We start from the raw sequence: 18922 nt of genomic DNA, 5'->3' as shown, positions 1-18922 counted from the left end.
GAACAGTCTAGCAGTGGCCAGGGGGAGTGGGGTGGGGACAGTGGGAAGAGGGGATTGCAGGAACTATTATAAAGGACACATGGACAAAATGGGGGGGGGTGGGGGAGGGAGGTGGGTTCAGCTGGGGTGGAGTGGAGGGAAGGGGAGAAAAGGCATACAACTGTAATTGAATAACAATAAAAATTAAAAAAAAAAAAAGAGTTGGACCCTTTAGAGTCTGGCTCTGAAGGTTTGCTGCGTGGGCCCTTTCAGAATGGGAGTCATTTCCCTCCACACTACTGACACAAAACCTTTCGGAGCGCCCTACCCAATGGACGCCTCCCAAATTGTGGGTGTTACCATCCTGGCAGGTGGGGACAGCCACCAGCCCCTGTCCTGCCTGAGCGCCAGGCATCCTCACCTTTCATCCCTTCAGCTAGGTCTCCCCCCTGCCTCGTGTAGTTTCCCCACACGCTTGTGCTTATCCGTGGTCTGCAGAACACTCCAGGGGACCCTGTGCGGTTCGGTGGCGTTCTGGTCCTCTGCCACTCTCTTCCTTGCCGTCCTCCACCTCGCTAAGAATTTCAGGAGCTGAGAATTTCAGTTCCATCTGCTACACTCGGGCTGTCCACGGGGCTCTGCCAGGAGACTCCCTGTGCGGACACTCGGCTGCGGCAAATGCACGGCAGACCTCTCGTTTCTCATCTCCCAGAGATCCCTGTCTGTCATCGCTTGATACCCGTTACCTTTACAGCCTGTCTTTCATACATTTTGTCTGGTTTTGGGGGGTCCTTTCAAGTAAGCGGCAGCGTAACTCCAGTCCCCGTTATTCCATATGTGTGAACAGAGCCAGCCAATGTAGAATGTGGAGAACTGTGACATGGTGAGTTGGGGGGAGAGAGATGCTGTCCCCGGGGTAATGGTTGAGGGGCTCATGATGATGCCCATGAAGAATGTCCCCTGACAGCAGCAGCAGCTGTAGTGGCTACAGGTAGGGCGTCTTTGTCTCTAGCTTTTTTTTTTTTTTTTAAAGGATTATATTTGTTTATTTTTAGAGAGAGAGGAAGGAAGGGAGAAAGGGAGAGAAACATCAGTGTGCAAGAGGTACATCCATTGGTTGCCTCTTGCACGCCCCCAACTAGGGACCTGGCCTGCAACCCAAGCATGTGTCCTGACTGGGCATAGAACCAGTGAGCATTTGGTTTGCAGACTGGCTCTCAATCCACTGAGCCACTCCAGCCAGGGCTCTCTTTTTTATAGAAATGATTAAATTCTTAATTACTGTTGGATAGATGAGAATTTAGCTATTTTACGCTATCCGCTTTCTCTCCTCCTCCTCCCCAAATGGTTCTTTTCAATTCTTGGACTTTCATTCTTCCACTAAGGTAAAAATTCACCTAGTTTAGTTTTTCTCATCCAAGTATTAACCAGGTCTGACCCTGCTTAGCTTCTGAGATCAGATGAGACTGGGTGCCTTCAGGGTGGTATGAAGGGTAGGGTAGACTCACCTAGTTTAGTTTTTCATAGTGGTAATTTCTGTAATTTCACAATGGTGATTTTTAAAACTACCTTGTTTGACATGCTCTTCCTTCTTCCTACATGGTTCTCTCCAGATGCCTGCCTGCACAGCTGTCATCCTGGGATTTCCCTTTGTCTGGGCTTGAGTCGTTATGCTAGATCACCTGGCTTAATGCTGCGTCTGAGACACTTCAGGCCCACTGCTGCGTCAGGGCCTTTGTACTGGTTCTTTCCTGTCTGGAGCTCTCGTTCCCTGGGGATCCACTTGATTCTCAGATGATCAAATATCATTCCTGGCCACTCTATTTAAAACTGCATTCCATTTTCTCCCCACCTGAATTATTGTAAGAGGTGTGTGTGGGGGGGGTAAGTTAGGTGTATCACAAACGAGATACAACTGGGACAGTAGGGAGTTGTCAGATATGAAGGACTTTGGGTGCAGCAAAGCCACTGGAGGGTTCTGAACAGAGGAGGACAATGGGACAAGATCCACCTTATATCTTAAGAGGATCCCAGTACTTCCCAGTACACTGAGAATAGGCTGAGAGCAGGCAGGGCAGAAACAGGGATAGCCAGGGAGTCCAGGCAAGAGACAAGGGTGCTTGGACCAGGCTGGGGGCAGTACAGGTGGGGAGAAGGGAGCAGATTCTGAATGGATCTTGAAGGTTGAGCCACCAGCACTTGCTGATGACTTGGACATGGCCTTGGACCTCCTTACATCCTCTGGGACCCTGCAATGAGTTCCCCTTCCTGCCATAAGGGGGTCCAGTTCATCCGGAGTCCAACAGTCTTCTGGCCTGTTTCCCACGGTCACTGGCCACCTACCTGCCCTAAGGGCAAAGTCACACACAGCCTCCATTTTTCCAACATTTAATTAGGAAAAAAAATTACATGAACAAAGGAAAACTCATGCAACAAAAGAGGAGCGAATTCGGTTTCCCCGGACCGTGAGATGGGGTCAGATTCCTCAGAAGAGGCAGAAGAACAAAGGAGTAAGGCACTGCCGCCTCGGCCCCTTGGGGCGGGCGCAGGACAGGGCAGCAGAGGGTGAGGGGATCCAAGGCAAGTGCAGACAAAACAGGAAGTTTGGCAGTAGGGCCAGGAGAAAGACAGTTCTGGAGCACCCAGGACCAGGTCAGGCCCCGGAAAGCGTCTAGTTACAGCTCTCCAGGTGGGTGGAGAGAACAGGGCCCTGTGAGAATGTACAGTTCAACTCCCAAGAAGTTTGGAGACGGATGCTGTGGCCCAGCTGCAGGGGGACCCCTTGGCTCAGCCACAGTCTGAGGGCAGCTTCAGGTGCCTCACCCCATTCCAAGTGCTGCTGGTGCCAAGGTCCCCTTCAGGGAACAGGTGGGGCCAGCCATGGCGAGGGTGAGATGCCAGAAGTGAGGCCAAGGCTGACAGTGTCACAAGGGAGTCAGGATGACTCAAGGAGAGGTGAATGAGGTTGGCAACATCCGGGGTGGGGGGGCACGTATTTACAGATAGAAAGGGTGAGGTGGAGATAAATTAAATAAATAGGTGGTTGGGAGTATAAATAGCAAGGAGGGCAGGGGCTGTCACAACACCTGGGCGCAAGGGCAGGAGGCTGGGGGTATTGCTGCTGCTGGGGTGGGAGGCTTGGTCCTGTCACCCCCTCCCTGCCTGCAGGGCCCAAAGCAAGGCACTAATGAAGGGGGCCCAGGTGTACTGGGGGCAATTTGGCCCCGTGACCTCGCCTGTGCCACCCAATCCCGGGCTCAGCCCTGAGACCCAGGCATGAGCCCGCCCCCTCTTTGATAGGAGGGTGGCCCAGGACTGAGAAGCCGCCTCCTCACCGGTTCTGCTACCCTTAGCTGTTGCTGGACATGAGGCTGATGATCTGTTCCAGCTTCTGGCGCAATTTATGCTTCCGACAAGAGACTTCTCTGTCCAGAGCAGTGAGAACCTGGGGGAGGAAGGCCCCAGAACTGGGCTCACAGGGAGGGGCCAGCTCCTCCCAGGCGAAGCCCTCTCCCCTTGAGGTCTTGAGCTTTTCCCTCCCTCAGGCCTCATGAGCGCATCCCTCCACCCCTGGGGCCCCAGGCACATGGGAAGGGCTCCACCGTCTCACCTCTGAGCACACCCCTATCTTCTCCTGGACCCCAAATCCTCCTCCAGCTGCAGAACTTTCTTCTCCTCTCCCAAGAGTTGTCTGGACTCATCCCCAATTTCCCCACTCCCATCCTGTCCTAACGCCGCCTCCAAAAAGCTCTCTTGGCCTGGTCTCCATGAGCTTGTCACCAAACCCAGCCAGCGTTCTTGGGCCCCCTCGCCCTTGACCATCAGCAGCACCTGACAGCCGATCATTCCCTCCTCCCTGACCCTCCTCTGTAGGTGGTAGGGGGGTTCCTCACTCATGTTCCAGGACCAGCTAGGCACTCTTGGGGTCCTTCCCACCCCACTGGCCACCCCCACCTGTCTCTGCTGCCTACTCCCCTTCTTCTCTGCCACCTGCTTGTCCCAGAGCCCCCGGGCTCAGTGCTTGCTTAGGCCACTTTTCCCTGTACACCCGCTCTGCTGCCCTTGCTGAGCTCGTCCACGCTCAGGGCTTTCGGGGCCATGTCCTGGCTCACAAATTTCTATCTCCAGCCAAGAATACATCCTGAAGCCCACACCCCCATGTCCCTTGCCTACCGCCTCCTCCAGTCACAAATCCCACCGGCCCCACAAAGGGCTGCCCATGCCCACGTTCCGGGCCTATCCCACACTGCTGGCCCTCAACTTTTGCCCAACCAGAACTTTCTACTCTAGCCAGTGGCTTCTCTTCTGGGTCCCTCACATCCCAGCACTGAGGACAATGTCACCTGTGCTGGCCTAGGGCCCTGGTTCCGGGGATTAGCACGAGCAATCTAAAAGATGGGCTCCCTACACCCTCCGTCCCCTCCACTTCCTTGAGGCACAACTCGACTCCCACCAAGGCCCCTGCCTTTGTCACACTGGGAGAAGCACACACCTCCTGGCGGTACTTGGTGACATAGAAGTAAAGCTCACTGAGTGCACTTAGGACACTGAAGTCGCTGGCATGGAGGCGGGACTGTTCCACCAGGTAGGCATCCATGTCCTGGTCACTGATGGACGCCATCTTTGCAATGTCCCGGTAGTACCTGTTGGGACCCGGAGTAGGTCACACGGGCGGGTGTCACAAAAGCCAAACTCCCTGCCCTGGTTGCCAGGCCAGCCTCTGGGCCTTTTTCCTGTAGTTGGCCCTCTCAGACAAGCCTGCCCAGAGAGGGACGGCTCTGGCCTCCCCCAGCCCACAACAGGTACCCCCTGCAGGAGGCCACAGGACAGGGCGCACCTCTCCACCCAACTCTTGTAGTTGGGGATGTCCTTGGCATAGAGCAGCTTATTGGAGGGCGAGTCCTTGCCCAGGCGGTGCTCCGACGTGGAGCAGGAGTCCATGAAGGTCTGGGCCACCACCGACAGGCAGGCGTCCGTGATGCTGCTCTTGTGGATGTCGAACACGAACTGTGGGTTCTTGATCACATTCACCCAGAAGCGCAGGGGCAGGCTGGACAGAGGGACACACACATGCGGCCCCCTCGTCTCCCCATGAGCACCCTGTCATCAGTGTTCCCTCCAGGGTTCCTGCCTGGCCAGCCCACACCTTGCCCTGAGCAGCAAGACTGACACATTTAGGGTTAACAGCCTTTTCTTTAAGTGTCTGCCAGAGACATAAGAGGAATCACCTGCCACTTGGGCCAAGCTACCAGCATCTTTGCCCCTCGCAAGGCCCTGAGGACTACGAGCCACCTGCGGGTACTGGCCCCACCACCAAATGTCCCATAGAGCCCAGCTCCAAATGGTGCTCACTCGCCCTCTTTGCTTAGTGGCACCATGGACACTAGTCCTCTCCTGCCTGGATGACCAGTCCAGCTCCCATCAGTCGTCCTGCCCCGGTGGCTCGTGAGTCTTGCCAAAGCCACCAGCCTCTTTCGACCACCCACCCCGAGAGGGGCCAGCAGGGGCAAGGCACAGGGCAATACCAGTTGCTCTTCCAGGTGTGGCGTACATCAGGGTCACTGATCTGGTGCTGGTCCGCCTGCTCGTCCAGGAAGTCAAACATGTACTTGATAGCCAAGGGCAGGGCTGAGCCCCGGTGCGCCGTGCTGAACACGGTCTCAAAGAGGTCGTCCACGAACTTCTGCAGCGTGCCCTGCAGGGGCACAGCAAAAGCACAGGCTGTGAGGGAGCCAGGTGAGGACGTCCCCACGGCAGGACAGATGGGGGACAGGCTTGGCAATGAGCAGGGCTTCCCTGCAGGGTCTTGCACCCCTGAGCCAGGGTGGCACGGGCGGGCCCACACCTTGGTGGCCAGCAGCCGTGTCAGGTAGATCTCTGAGACCATCTTGCTTCCACGGTCGCCCTCGCGGTGGTCGGCGTGGTCATGGTTCTTCACCAGGTGCCACAGTTTGGTGCCCGTCTCCTGGTCGGGTGTGATCATGGGTGCCCGAGAGCGGAGGCTGTCAGGGCTGCTGGCTGTGCGGAGCAAGCTCTCTGGGGCAGAGGACCAGTTTCCCCTTAAGCCAGTGGGGCCACACCAGCCATCGCTGGGGCTCTTGCCCCACCCTGTCCTGAGAGCCCAGCAGGCTAAGAGGGGCCTCTCTGCTCTTGGTAGCCCACCCTACTTCTAACCTCTGAGGAACTGGAGACCTTTCAAGGGCAAGGTCCAGGGAGGTTACCAAAGCCAAGCTGACTGCTCAGACAGGGACTCCCATGACAGCTGTCATAGCCACAAAGGGTACAGGGCCAGCAGAGGCCACCATACTGAGGATACCTACCATAGCGGCTGAGGGAGCGGGTGAAGGTGAAGGAGTTGGCCATGTTATAGGCAGACACTTGTTTGGGCACCAGTGCCACCAAGGAACCATCTGTCACCTGGAGACCCCAGAAACAGAGGGGACAGTACAGGAGGCCCAGAAGCCAAGGGGCCCAAGCCACCACCACCCAGCCAGACCCTGCAGCGTGCGTGGAGAATAGACCCCGAGGCTTTCTGAGAAGGGCCTGGGAAAGCAGGGGCCAAAGAGGAAAGGATCCAGGGCCCCTGCTCCTGTGCCATCAGAGCGGGGCCACAGCTCCCAGGTGGCCCTGGGGATGAGTGGACCCCAGCCCCTCACCTGGTAGTGGGCCAGAGAGTTGACCCTCTTCCAGTCACACTCGATCTTAGTGGTGACATCCTCATCCTGGAGGATGATACGGGCCATGCGGCCCTGGCGCCACTCTGCGGGCCACAGACAGTCCTTGAGGTCCTGCTCAGTGTGCCCTGAGACCCTGGGCCCACTCAGAGGACAGAGTCCAGGTGGGGGGCATGTGTGCCAGTCAAGGTAATGTGGCCACCAGGTGGGGTCCAGGAGGACAGGGTGCAGGCCTCACCTAGGTCCATGTCCTCAGCTTTGGGACGTTGGGAGTACGGAATGCCCTTGTACACAGTGTCCAGCAGCTTGTCTTTGGCCTGGGTGATGCTGTCACAGTTGAGAACCTTCACTGGGACCTGAGCGCTGCCCTCGCTGTCCGGGCACACACAGTACAGGGTCTGCGGGCGAGAACCACAGGGTGGGTCCTAGGCCAAGCTTCCACCCAGGCACCCATGCCCAAATCCTGCCCTCCAGGCCCCCCATTCACCAGGGTCTTGTAGTCAATCTGCTGCCGAATGAGCTTATCCTCACTCAGGGAGTAGCGCGCCTCGCCCGTGATGGCGTCAATGGGGCCCTTCTCCATCTGCTGCTTGATGGCGCAGTAGAGCAGGAAAAGTGGCTCTCCGGCGCACTCCTGTGGCCAGAGTTGGGCACAGGTCTCGCTGCCTGCCTGACAGCCCTTGACTTCCCCACACCCACTTCCCCACAGTGCAACGCCAAGCGCACCTTCAGAAACTTATGCAGCAGGAACGTAAACCAGTTGGTAAGCATCTTCTCAGCCACTGACTCTGTCCTAGGGCGAAAAGGCTACTGGGGCCCTGGCCTGGCAGGGGTTGGAGCTGTTCAGGGGCCAGGCTGGCAGGGGTGGGGGGCGGGGGCTGGGACAGTACCTGCGCAGTAACAGCTTTGGGTGGTTCTTGCTCTCAAGGTTTTTCTCTATGAGGTCTGCCAGCAGTTGCTTGAGCAGCCCCGTGGCATAATCGAGGCGGCTCTGCAGGGCCACCATGGTGAGTGAAGCCACGGTGCCACGATCGCGCATGGAGAAGCTGCTCTGGGCCTCCAGTGTGTGGATGAAGGTGAGCACGAAGGCTCGGCTATGCAGCAGCTGCCCAAAGAGGCGTAGAGCCTTCTCGACGTTCGGGGGGCTCTGTGAGGGACACAGCATGTCAGAGGGTGCAGCAGTGGCCCTGGGGATGATGGGGAATAGGCAAGCGAGGTAGGAGGCTCACATCCAGCTCCTTGAGCACTGGGTGAGCCTCAATGCCTGGGAAGAGCACACGCACGGCATAGGTGCGGTAGTCCAGGAAAGGGATCTGCACCACGTCCATATGGTTTGTCAGCTCGTTGATGTCTGTCTGCAGCTCAGCAAAGGCTGGGAGGGGCAGGGAGAAAGAGTGAGCAGAGGAAGAGTAGGAAGGCACCCAGCCTACCCACCCTGCACTGCACCCCTACCCCAGGCACCTTCCTTGCATTCCAGAGCCACACGGGACTCCAAATTGTCCATCTGGAGTTGGAGCCGCTTGAGTGTGCGGTCTGCATCCTGAGTTTTGCGCTTGTAGGCGACCAGCACAGCGGTGATGGCCAGCAGCAAGAGCCCACCCCCTGCTGCCAGCCCCACCATGGCTGGCAGGGTCAGTGCCCGCTCGGCTGTGATGTGTAGGGTGCCCAGCCAGAACTCCAGGCCACCCACCAGCACCTACGGGATAGATTCACTGTGAGCTGACCCCCATACCCACCCCACACTGCCCTGGTGCCCTCCCACCCCCACACCCACCATGACAGGCTGCCGGCCCGTCTGACTGGGTGAGTCACACAGGAGTTGCGTGTCTGAGACAGTGAGTGCACACGGCTGGCCCCCGATCAGCACGGTGTAGTTGAGGCGGGAGCTGCCAGCTGCCACGGGGATCAGATTCTTGCCCTGTGTGTGGAGGGCACAGTCAGCCAGAGCTCCCCATCATCCTGCCCCTCACAGCCCCTGCGCCCCACTGGCACCTTCAACACCACGTGGGAGCCAGGTTTGACGTCCAGGACACCGGAGGGTCCAAGCGGTTCAAAGCTGGGGTCAGGGTAGTAGGTGAAGGACGACCGATTGAAGGAGCGGGCTGTCTGCACATGGTCTAGCAGGAAGCCAAACTCGTCAGGGTGTTCACCCTGGGCCCGAGGCTGGGGCCGCCCCAGGAAGATGCCAGGGGCCTTGCACAGCATGGCAGTATCGTTGATAACCTGGCACGTCTGTGTGGACAAGGTCGGGCAGCTCAGCGCATGAGACCGCACAATGGTAGGAGCGGGGTGAGGGCAGCTGGCACTCACATTGGTGGTCTCGATGCCTCGGTACTTGGCCCGGACCCGGGGCTCCTGGACTGTCAGCAGGTGGGTCCCACTCACAGTGATGGCAGTGCTTCCGCTGGGGACAGGGGAGAGGGGCATTAGGCTCTGTTCCCCAGTGCCCCCACACCAGCCCTGGAGAGCTATCAAAGCTGCAGTGGGGACCTGGGGCCTTGCACGCCTCAGGTCACTGGTAGGTGCCAGGTACTCTGTGGTCAGGAGGACGCTGCTCCCTCTGCCAATAAAGGCTCGGGTTTAGAGGAGATATACTTTGATGTCCAAGGACCCAGGCGCCAGTAAGGCCCCAGGACAAGAGCATGGGGACCCATTCTCCCTAGGGTCTTACTTGATGATGCTCCAGGTGGGCTCCAGGTGAGTGACAGTGGGGTCCTGGGTGTAGGTGTAGAGAACTCCAGGACTGGAGATGTTGGCACGGTCGATGGCCAGGGTGATGGGGGCCTCACTGGGGCCCAGGGTGGAAACAGGCGAGATACACACGATTGCTTCAGCATCTCTCCTATGTCAGCAAGTGGAGTGCTGTGAGCGGGTGGCCCCGCCCCACCCCGCCCCTGCAGCCCCTACCAAATGCCCATCCCTACACTGGCAGGGCCCTACCCACCTCACGAACTGGCACTCGCCATCTCTCACGATCACTGTGACCCTGCTGCCGGCATCTAGAGAGTTTCCAGAGATGGTGAGCCTCGTGCCCCCCGAAGCCGGGCCCCGACTGGGACTCACATGGTTGAACGTTGGGGTCTGTGGGAGAAGCAGCCCTGAGGGGAGGGAGAAGGCAGCCCAGTGCGGGCCATACCCTCTCAGAAGGGGAGGGCATGCATGGGAAGGAGTGGGCGGCTCACACACCACAAAGCTGTAGAGCTGCTCTGACTGCGTTCGGAAGTCGGCAGAACAGTCGCCTACACAGAGCTCCACAGGCCCGGGCGGTGGACTGGGCACCAGTGACTCCTCCATCTCACACACGATCCTAGGGGTCGGAGAACGTCAGAGGCAGCCCTGGAGCACCAGCCTAAGGGCCTTTGCAGCCACACTCACCTCTCGGCGCTGATATACTCTGAGGGGATGGAATTGCAGCGCACACCGGCCACACGAAGGCCCACCTCTCGGTAGGTGAGGCCCAGGTTCTCGCCCACGATGGTGACTCGGGTGCCTCCCTCCTTGGGCCCCATAAGTGGGTGGATCTGCAGAACAGAACAGGAGCTGAGAGGGTAAGCCCTGACTCCCGGGTGCCCAGCGTGCGGAAGGTGTGGGAGGTTAACCTGGGCAATGCGGGGGTGGCTGCAGCGGGTGCCCTTCTGGCTCGGGTGCATCCAGTTGGTCTTGGAAGCCGGACAGTGGGCACGCAGCTGGCACCTGTGCTCTGAGACGCACCAGCCACAGTTGAAGCGAGGGTCGGCCTTGAGGCAGAGGCCGCAGCTGGGTCGCTGTGCCCAGCACTTATACAGAAGAGCTGCGGGCACAGAGGGCACTGCTGCAGGGCAACTGTGGGGAGCTAGGGCCACCAAGGGCCCTGACAGAGGGTCCTCCTGTTGGATCCGGCCCCAGCTCATGCCAACTCTGCCCCCGAAGGCAGGTTCCTCGGCCCCATCTCACACTCCTCACCTCGGAAGGTTGCAGGCTTGTCGATGGGGAAATCTCCATCCCACACCACAGAAAAGTCCAGCTCAGTGTCACCGTACTCATCACCTTCATAGGAGTACTGGGAGAGAGGGACCACAGGACCCCTCAGAAGGTCACCTACCACAGCTGCCTGAGGCTTCCAGGCCAATAAGCTGGACACAGACCGGGGGGAGGGGCGGCAGGGGAGCCTCACCGAGGCGTTCTGGCACTGCACGCTGCTGCTGTTGAAGCGCACGGCAGGCACCCGCTGCTGCCGCCCCTGCACTCGGACCACACACTCGTAGTTCTTCTGGCCTGACTGGGGCTGTGGCAGGTTCTTGGCCCGCAAGGTAAGAGGCTGCATGATGCCAACCGGGATCAGGAGATCCCCGCTGGGCAGGATCTCAGGACAGCCCTGGGTGGGGGAGAACACCCGTCAGCCACACACCAACTGCTGCCATGTTGGCCCAATTGGGCCAGCCCTGCATTGAGGAGACTCCAAGAAACCAACAAGATCAAAGGCAGAAAAGCCAGAGACCAGCCCACACAGAGCCCAGCCCCCTCGCGTGTGGCACCCGCCTCACCTCAGGGCTGTGGACCCTGCCTTCCTGGAAGGAGCACTCGTGGGGGCGGCTGGTACACACATGGCGGTACTTACACCAGTGGCAGGGGTAAGGGCTGCCGACGCAGGACACGCACCTATGGGGGACAGGCTTCAGAAACAACAGAAGGCCAGGCCTGCCCCCTCACCACCCCTCCTATGGGACACATGGGGAACCGAAGGAAGAAGGCACCAATGCCCATCCGAGGCCTACACAACACAGCAAAGGTTGAGGTGACATGGTGACAGAGGTCAGGAAGGCCAGTACTCACGACTGCAGGACGCTGCAGTTATAAAAGACAAAGTCAGTCCCAGCGAACTTCACACCAGTCTCCTTGGAGAGCAGCTGCAGCCGCACGGTGCGGGTGGCCCCTGCAGCAAGCCCAAGGGTAGCCGTGAGGCAGCCAGAGCCAGAGGGTGACCCCCTCCCCAGCAGCCCCAGCCACTGACCATGCCCCCTGGTGAGAGCCCGGAGCTCCTGGAGAGAGGGCGAGGGGCAGCGCAACTCCCCGGAGGGCAGCAGGATGGCCTCGTTCTCCGTCACCTCCTCAAAGGCACAGCTCACGCCTGCGCTGAGGTCTGGCACATTACGCATGGCCACAGTCAGCTGGGGAAGGCAGAGGACTCAGCGGGGTACACCCCCAACAAACGCATGCATTGGCCTATCCCCCCCACCGCTACATCACTTACCTGCACCCCGGGTGATGTCACTGATACATTGTTGGGTCGGACCCGCACCTGGACACACTTGCTCAGCTCCTCAGCAAAGCCATGTGGGGCTGAGGCACCCGGGCAGGCCCCTTCTCGACAGCATCTGCACGGCGTGGACAGCGGGTGCTTGACAGTGTCCACAATCTCCAGAGCCCGTCCTGCATCTGCCCTCGGAGGGCCCTGTCCAGGGCTCAGTGGGGGACTAGGGAGGATGGGGTACAGCTGGCCCAGCCCACAATGCCTTGGCCCAGGGGGTCCAGGTGACCTCACTTGGGGTGGAGCTTCTGCTCATTAGCTGGAAAAAGTGGAAGGGGAGGGAGGGGAAGGCCTAAGGGGCCCACTGGGAGAAGTGAGCACGTGGTGGGCGAGGGTGGGCACTGTCCTCCCCGACCCACAACACGCCTGGGAGGCTCCTCCCAGGAACAGAGCCTCACTGAGCCCACCGCCAGCGCCCAACAACACACTGCCTCGCTCACCTGTGCAGCAGCACACACCAACCGCAGTGCGGGTCCCCCGAGCCCAGGCAGGCTGCGCAGCTCACGTACTGCTCACAAGTCTCCACTGGGAGCTGGCTCACCTGGGGACAATCTCATCAGCACCCACCCCACCCCCACACAGCCACCCACCGCCACCCGCCTTGGGCCCACCTGCTTCTCACTCAGGAGGTAGATGTGCTGGTGGTCAGGACTGAAGAGCAGGTCTCGAAGTATGGGGCTGCCATCCACCACAGGCACTGTCTCGTATAGGTGGGCATCCTGGGAGCCGTCAACTCGCACCTGGGCCACGAGACCAGGGAAGAGGAATGACCAGTCAGTCTGATGCCACAGCAGCACCCCATGCACCCAGGGCATCCTCTTCTAGAGCCAGGGACTTTCCAGTTTGTGGCCAAGCTGAAGCCAGAGGCAGGCAGGGCGCAGCATCGACCTGCCTCTGCCTCCACAATCTCCATGAGCAGGGGAAGGAGGGCTCAAAGGCCATCCCCTGGAAGGCCTTGAGGGTGACTCAGCCAGCCAGAAAACACTCCCAGGAGACAGAGACAGAGACATTATTGATGCCTAGGGGTGGAGGATGGGAGAGAGGGGTGATAGCCAAAGGGGAAGAGGTTTTTAGGGTGATGACAATGTCCTGGAATGAGACAGCGGTCAGGGCTGCACAACTCTGCAAACTGACTAAAACCACTGGAATGTGTTCTTTAAGCAGGGGGAGGGGACGGGGTGGGAATTATACCTCAGAAAAGCTGTTGAAATGACAAGGGCCCAGGAGGGAGCAGGCCCAGCCCAGGACCTCAGCAGCTCCCTTCACAAACCTTCCCCCAATCACCACCCACCCCCGTGTACCGGGGAGAGCTCCAATACTGCCAATCAGGCAGGGGGAGGATGTGGAGGCCGTCCTGACTGCCCTTTAGAACACACCTGGACTCCCAGGGGCTCACCTCCCCATTTCATACCACCCCCGGTCCAGGGACAGTAGCAGCTGTGGCCCTGCTGCACACAAGGGGACAAGAGGGCAAGGATGGTTATGTCTGTGTTCATTTGACTACAGATCCAGCAGTGACGGCTGAGCCATGGCCACCTCCTCTCCTGGCAGGGAGACCCCAGGATAGGTCTGGTCTCTGTCCCCACAGCCACAGGAAGCCAGCAATTCAGGCCGAAGTGAGCAGGGTGCTGGCCTGGGTGATGGCTGCTAGAGCTGCCCGTGGATCCCAGCCAGTCTCCTGGGGCCCGGCCTGGGAGGTTCCCCTTCCCCTGTGGGCTGTGTACTGTCCAGGGTCTCATAGGGCTCACTGCGCATTCCTGTCCCCACCTCTCACCCCATGATCTCAGCGCCTACCCCAATCACCACATCCAAGGGGCCAGGGCTTACCTTCTTCAGACTGCCACTGCGAGTGCCGATGAAGACCACAGAGTGCTGGTGGTAGGTATAGGCGGCCACACTGGCCATGCCATCAGTGCTGTCGGCCAGCAGCGGCAGCCCCTCGATCACATGCAGGCCACCCAGTGGCTGGTTCAGCACCAGCCCGCAGAAGTTTCCATTTATCTGCATGGGCTGGTAAAACAGGAGAAACGCCCGTGAGCGTCAAAGCTTGGGGACAGCAGCTGGACAGAGGCTATGAGACCCCATGTTAAGGAAGGGAACAGGATCTGGAACTTGTTCCCCACCAGCTAAGACCAACCGCTTGCCCTGGACCCCACAGGAAATCGGGGGCTGATGAGAGAGATGGAGGAGGGAGAGGAGGCAGGGGCACATAAGGAGAACGAGGCCTGGGCGTGCAAGATGGGCCAGGCCGGGAGACTTGTCACTGACTCGGCAAGGGACACCCATGAGATAGAGCAAGAAGCAGCAAACTGGAGATGGGTGGAGGGGTGGGAAAACAGAGAAGTGGACTACAAGCAGGGAGTGCCCACCAAGAGAGACGGTGAGAAGGCAGGCCAGGGGAGAAGGAAAAGCAGCAGATGCAGGGAGATGGCAAGAGAAGGCAGGGCTCCCTGAGAGGGAGAAGCAGATGTTCCAGGGCCAAAGGCCGCTGTGCTCACAGTGTTGATGCAGGGCAGCTCCTTGTTGAGCAGCCAGGGCAGGGCCAGTGTGCCTTCCCCTCGATAGCAGGACTGGATGCGGCGCCGGATGTGGGCGTTGATGGTGCTAAGGGTAAAGAGGCAGAGGACGGTCTGCCGGGGCGGGCTTGCCCGGTTCTTCTGGCCCTGAGAGAAGATAGTAAAGAGGATGTCCTCGTCAGCCGGCACACCCAGGGCCTGGGCCAGCAGCAGGCCGGGCTTGGCCAGGTGGGCACTCTGCACTAAGCGGTACTCCACGCCACGCCAGGAGCAGCCGATGGGAAACTCCACATATGAGTAGAACTCTGAGTCCCCTGCGCACATGCGCACGATCTTAGATGTGAAGAATTTCTCGCCCGCGGTGTCCAGCAGCGTCTGCTGGGTGTCCAGCTGCAGTGTCAGGAAGTACACGAAGGAGGCACTCACAAAGCCGTAGATGTAGTAGATGTCAAAGGCGGGGTACAAGGACAGGGTGTCTGAGGGGATCTTGATCTGTGAGGAGACAAACTCATCCTGGTACACCTGGAGAGCAGGTCAAGGAAAGAGCATGGGAAGAGACCTGGGTCTGTCATTGACCTCCCAAACTGTGGCCCTTCAGCCCCCCACAACAAGGCCCCCCCAGGGCTTCCCTCATCACCTCCCCTGGCCCACAGTCATAGGAGCCCAGACCAGGAGACAGGGTGAGCAGCCCCATCCTGTGCCTCAGCTCAGCCCATCCTCCTGTCCTCAGAAGCTTGTCCCCTCTAGGACCAGGGTTCTTCCAGGAGTGGAGCCAGGACAGAGTGAAGGCGGGAGGGAAACAGGTGCTGGCTCTTGAGAAGGGCGGGAAGAGAGGCAAGGGGAGGAGCGTGAACAAACAGGCAGGCTCACCCACCAGACTAAACATGTCGGCACTGTCCTCATCGCTGATGAGCTTGCGGGAGCTCAGAGTGGGGAAGTACTCAGACTTGCCATCCACAGCAGTACCCACAAACAGCTTGCTGGGCCCCTGGCCCTGCTCCACGATGACACCGGCCATGGAGTCGGGCTCCTGGGCCCCCGATAGGTAGTGCTCCTTTCGGTGGTGGGGCTCACCCAGCTTGAAGAGGTCATCCAGGCGAAGAAACTGGCAGATGCCTTGCCAGATGCTGCCGCAGGCCACCAAGCGGCGGGCAGCGTAGTCTATGAGGAGCAGCTTGTTCACATTGTCCACAGGGGCCAGGCGGTGGGTGCACACGCGCATGCTGGGGGGTGGGTAGCAGCGAGCATTGTCCTCAACAGGCCCTGTCACGTGGGCCCGTAGCTCGGTCAGGTTGGGGGCCAGCTTGAAGACTCGGTTCACTGCGCCCACAAATACCTCCCCAGTCACCCGGTGCACAGCCAGGTGGGTGAGTGTGGTATCTGTCACCGAGAAGGCAGTGAAGGGCCTGCTGCCACCTGAGGCTCCCCCCATGACAAGGAAGAGCAGCAGGAGGAGACTGACAGTGGGCATGGCAGGTGGCTGCGCCCCGGGACGAGCCTGAGGAGAGATGGCAAGTGCAGGTCAGAGGTCAGAGCCCCCTGGCCCAGGCTACCAGCCCTCCTCCTGCCCCAGGACCCCCAGCAGGCTAAGTTCCATGCCACAGTGGGTGGAAGCCACTCATTCACCTACCACCACACCAAAGCCAGAGCCCCAGATGGTGACCGTGGCTGGGAGAGGAGGGGTTTGCACCAGGGCGCATGAGTGAGCAGTAAGAGCAGGCAGGCTTGGGGGCCATCAATCATCCCCCACCCCCCACCCCCCCACCCCTGGAAAGGAGCCAAGAGGCCTTGCCTCAATTGGGCCACACCCAAGGGGACAGCCGAGCCAGATGCTGGGAAAGGCAGGCAGGGAGGCCCTACTGGAATGAGACCCGAACGCCAGATCCCAGAGCTGAGAGCAGCTAGCCACACACTAGAGCCACTGTAGACAAACCCCAGGCCACAGAGACTACCCACGCCCAAGTTGGGGGAAGGGGAAAAGCAGGGAGAGAACAATCACAAGCCAGGGCTGGGGGGAGCGGGAACACCACCCCAGAATGGCACAGCCACCAGGAGCCCTGGGACAGAGGTCCGGGGCAGCAAGGCCTGAGACTGGACCCAGAACCACGACCGCATTTCCACTCCTGGCCCCAGCTGCCCCCTCACCCCAAGGGCCTCCCTAAGCTGGCTGTCCAAGAGCCTGCCGTCTGGCCTACCGGCTGCAACACAAAGCCAAGTCTCGCCTGCCCACCCCCACCCCCAGCCAGGCACCACCGAGACAGATATAAGTCAGGCTCTGCTCAGGCACAGCCAGGCAGATGGCCCAGGCAGTCCCTGCACAGTTCTGCCTCCAGATCCAGAGGTTAGCTGGAGAAAGGGAGGTGCCAGGGGGCCCAAGGAACACTATGAAAAGGGGAGTATAGTCCCCAAATACAGACTTTGGGGAAATGGGGTGGGGGCTGTAAGGACAGGCCACACCCAGCTGTCCCGCCAAACCCAGGTGGCAAAGATGGCAGAGCAGTGTCATAGCAGCCAACAGGGCAGCCATCGGGGCAGGGCTTAGTGCTACCCTCTCAGTGCCCAAGCCCCAGGGGAGACACAAGGTACCCAGATTCAGGGTGGGGTGGGGGATGCAGGAATCCAAACCAAAGAGGTGCAGAAAAGAGAAAGGAAAAAATGCATTTGCTAGAACAAGGAGCAGGCCTAGCTTGAAACTGCAAAGTTTCAGCTCAGACTGATCACCTCTCCAGGGTTCTTTTGTCAGGTCCACATCCTGGACCCCTAATGCAACAGCCAGAGAAGAAAGGAAGGCAAAAGAGAAGACACACTGCATCCCACCCTCACCGCCTGCACACTCAGCAGGAGCACAAGCTTAGGAATGGGGACCCGGACAGGTCGGGAAGGTGACCTGGAGAGGCAGGATTTGCATCTCAAGCCCCCATTCCAACCTACACCTGTAAGTGGGAGTCAGGGGCATCACAGGCACACCCACCTCTCTGCTACAGCCCAGCCAGCAGAGAGCCGAGGATGAGGACAGCCCGTGGCAGAGACACGGCTCCAGCGCCCGTTCCCCAGCGCTCCCAATGCCCCCTACCATGCTGCTAGCCAGGCTCGCCCTGCCCCCACCAGGGGCACCCCTCGGCCGACCCACGGGGACCCTAGTGGATGGAGGCGCCACAGCAGTCCTTGGAGAGGCCGCTCCTCCACCACAAAGGGTCCTCATTGGGAAGGGGGGCTGGGCTTGGAGTGGCCGTCCCTACCGGCTCCGAGCACGAAGGACCAGTCAGGCCAGCGCCCATGGAGCAGGAGGAGAGGCAGGGCGCGACCCTCTTAAGGTTGACAGAACCCTCGGACTGCCCAAGCCCCGGGCTGCCGAGTAGGCTGGCCCCGCATGGGTGGCAGGGGATGACGGCCACCTACCTGTCCCTCCGCCGCCGCTGGCTCCTGGTGGCCGCCCGCCAGCCACGTGGACGCGCCCCCGATCCCCACACCCGCCCGGTTGGCGCGTCCCCCCCGCCGCGCCCCACGTCCTGCGCCCTATGCCCCGCGCACCACCGCCGCTGCGGTCCTCGCAGCCGCCGCCGCCGCCCACACACTGGGCAGGCCCGCGGCCGCAAGGGCCTTTTAAACACGGACCGTACCACCGCGCCGGGCGGGGGCGCCCAGGGAGGGCCGGGCGGCCAGACGCAGGGGTAGGGCCGCTCTTCTCCGGGGTCGGTGGAAGGCCCAGAGCGCAGCCCAAGCCCCAAGAGCTGCCGGGGTCCCAACTCAACGAACTGACAGCCCCCCACTTGTGCAATGGCCGCGTCCGCAGCGCGCGCCTGTCCCCCTCCTCCCCACCCGCTGCCTCGGGCAACCCTGGGACCCGCGCGCGCCCACGCCACACCCCCTCGGGCCGGGGGCGCGCACACCGCTACCTCAAGCGAGTGCCAGCCCCGCCCCACCCTGGCGCTCAGAGGGGCGCCCTGGCCACCTGCTGCCGGTGCGCGGCCTCCCTGGTCTCTCAGGCGCCTGCCAGCCAAGAATTCTGAGGTGCTTCCTTAGGACACTCTACCCCTAATGGTCCATAAATAACTTGGAGGGCCCGCGACTAATAATATGCAAATGCCAAGCACAAGGACTTGAAGCTGTCACCATTTACACTTGGCCCCTTCCCCAGATGGAGACCAGAATGGGAATCTGGTGCTTTTACTCCCTTGCTTTCCACCCATAATTCACCTATCATATAAGTCATTTAAATTACACATTTAAAGTATGATATTCAGCCCTGGCTGATGTGGCTCAGTGGATTGAGTGTCAGCATGCGAACCAAAGGGTCACCGGTTCGACCCCCAGTCAGGGCACATGCCTGGGTTGTGGGCTAGGTCCCCAGTAGGGGGTCTGTGAAAGTCAACCACACATTGATGTTTCTCTCCCTTTCTTTCTCCCTCTGTTCCCCTCTGTCTAAAAATAAATAAATAAAATCCTTTAACAAAATAAAGTGTGCC

At 59.9% G+C, this 18922-nt stretch overlaps 1 protein-coding gene across 2 annotated transcripts; it reads right to left on the bottom strand.

The window, feature by feature from the left end:
• Positions 1–2411: 2411 nt before the first annotated feature.
• Positions 2412–17940, bottom strand: PLXNA3 (plexin A3). 2 transcript variants are annotated; one of them, XM_071220288.1, is made up of 34 exons: positions 17856–17940; positions 15331–15954; positions 14883–14978; positions 14439–14603; positions 13768–13950; positions 12552–12680; positions 12381–12481; positions 11884–12007; positions 11644–11800; positions 11466–11565; positions 11177–11291; positions 10807–11007; positions 10596–10692; positions 10253–10443; positions 10029–10174; positions 9840–9960; positions 9598–9734; positions 9325–9495; positions 8964–9057; positions 8646–8885; positions 8428–8571; positions 8115–8349; positions 7883–8025; positions 7544–7800; positions 7380–7446; positions 7141–7287; positions 6892–7051; positions 6636–6739; positions 6300–6396; positions 5825–6015; positions 5505–5674; positions 4817–5029; positions 4472–4622; positions 2412–3424 (listed from the first exon to the last, which is right to left on the bottom strand). In XM_071220288.1, exons 2-34 carry the CDS (start codon positions 15925–15927, stop codon positions 3329–3331), a joined length of 5340 nt encoding a protein of 1779 aa, XP_071076389.1. In that variant the 5' UTR covers positions 15928–15954; positions 17856–17940; the 3' UTR covers positions 2412–3328. The 2 variants fall into 2 exon arrangements, with proteins under 2 accessions (XP_071076389.1, XP_053773539.1); XM_053917564.1 differs by having other exon boundaries at positions 14439–14978.
• Positions 17941–18922: the final 982 nt, after the last annotated feature.

Source organism: Desmodus rotundus, chromosome X, assembly GCF_022682495.2.
Source record: "Desmodus rotundus isolate HL8 chromosome X, HLdesRot8A.1, whole genome shotgun sequence".
Classification (NCBI taxonomy): Eukaryota; Metazoa; Chordata; class Mammalia; order Chiroptera; family Phyllostomidae; genus Desmodus; species Desmodus rotundus.
The sequence above is the reverse complement of the archived record's forward strand: the minus strand, read 5'-3'. Positions and strand labels throughout refer to the sequence as shown.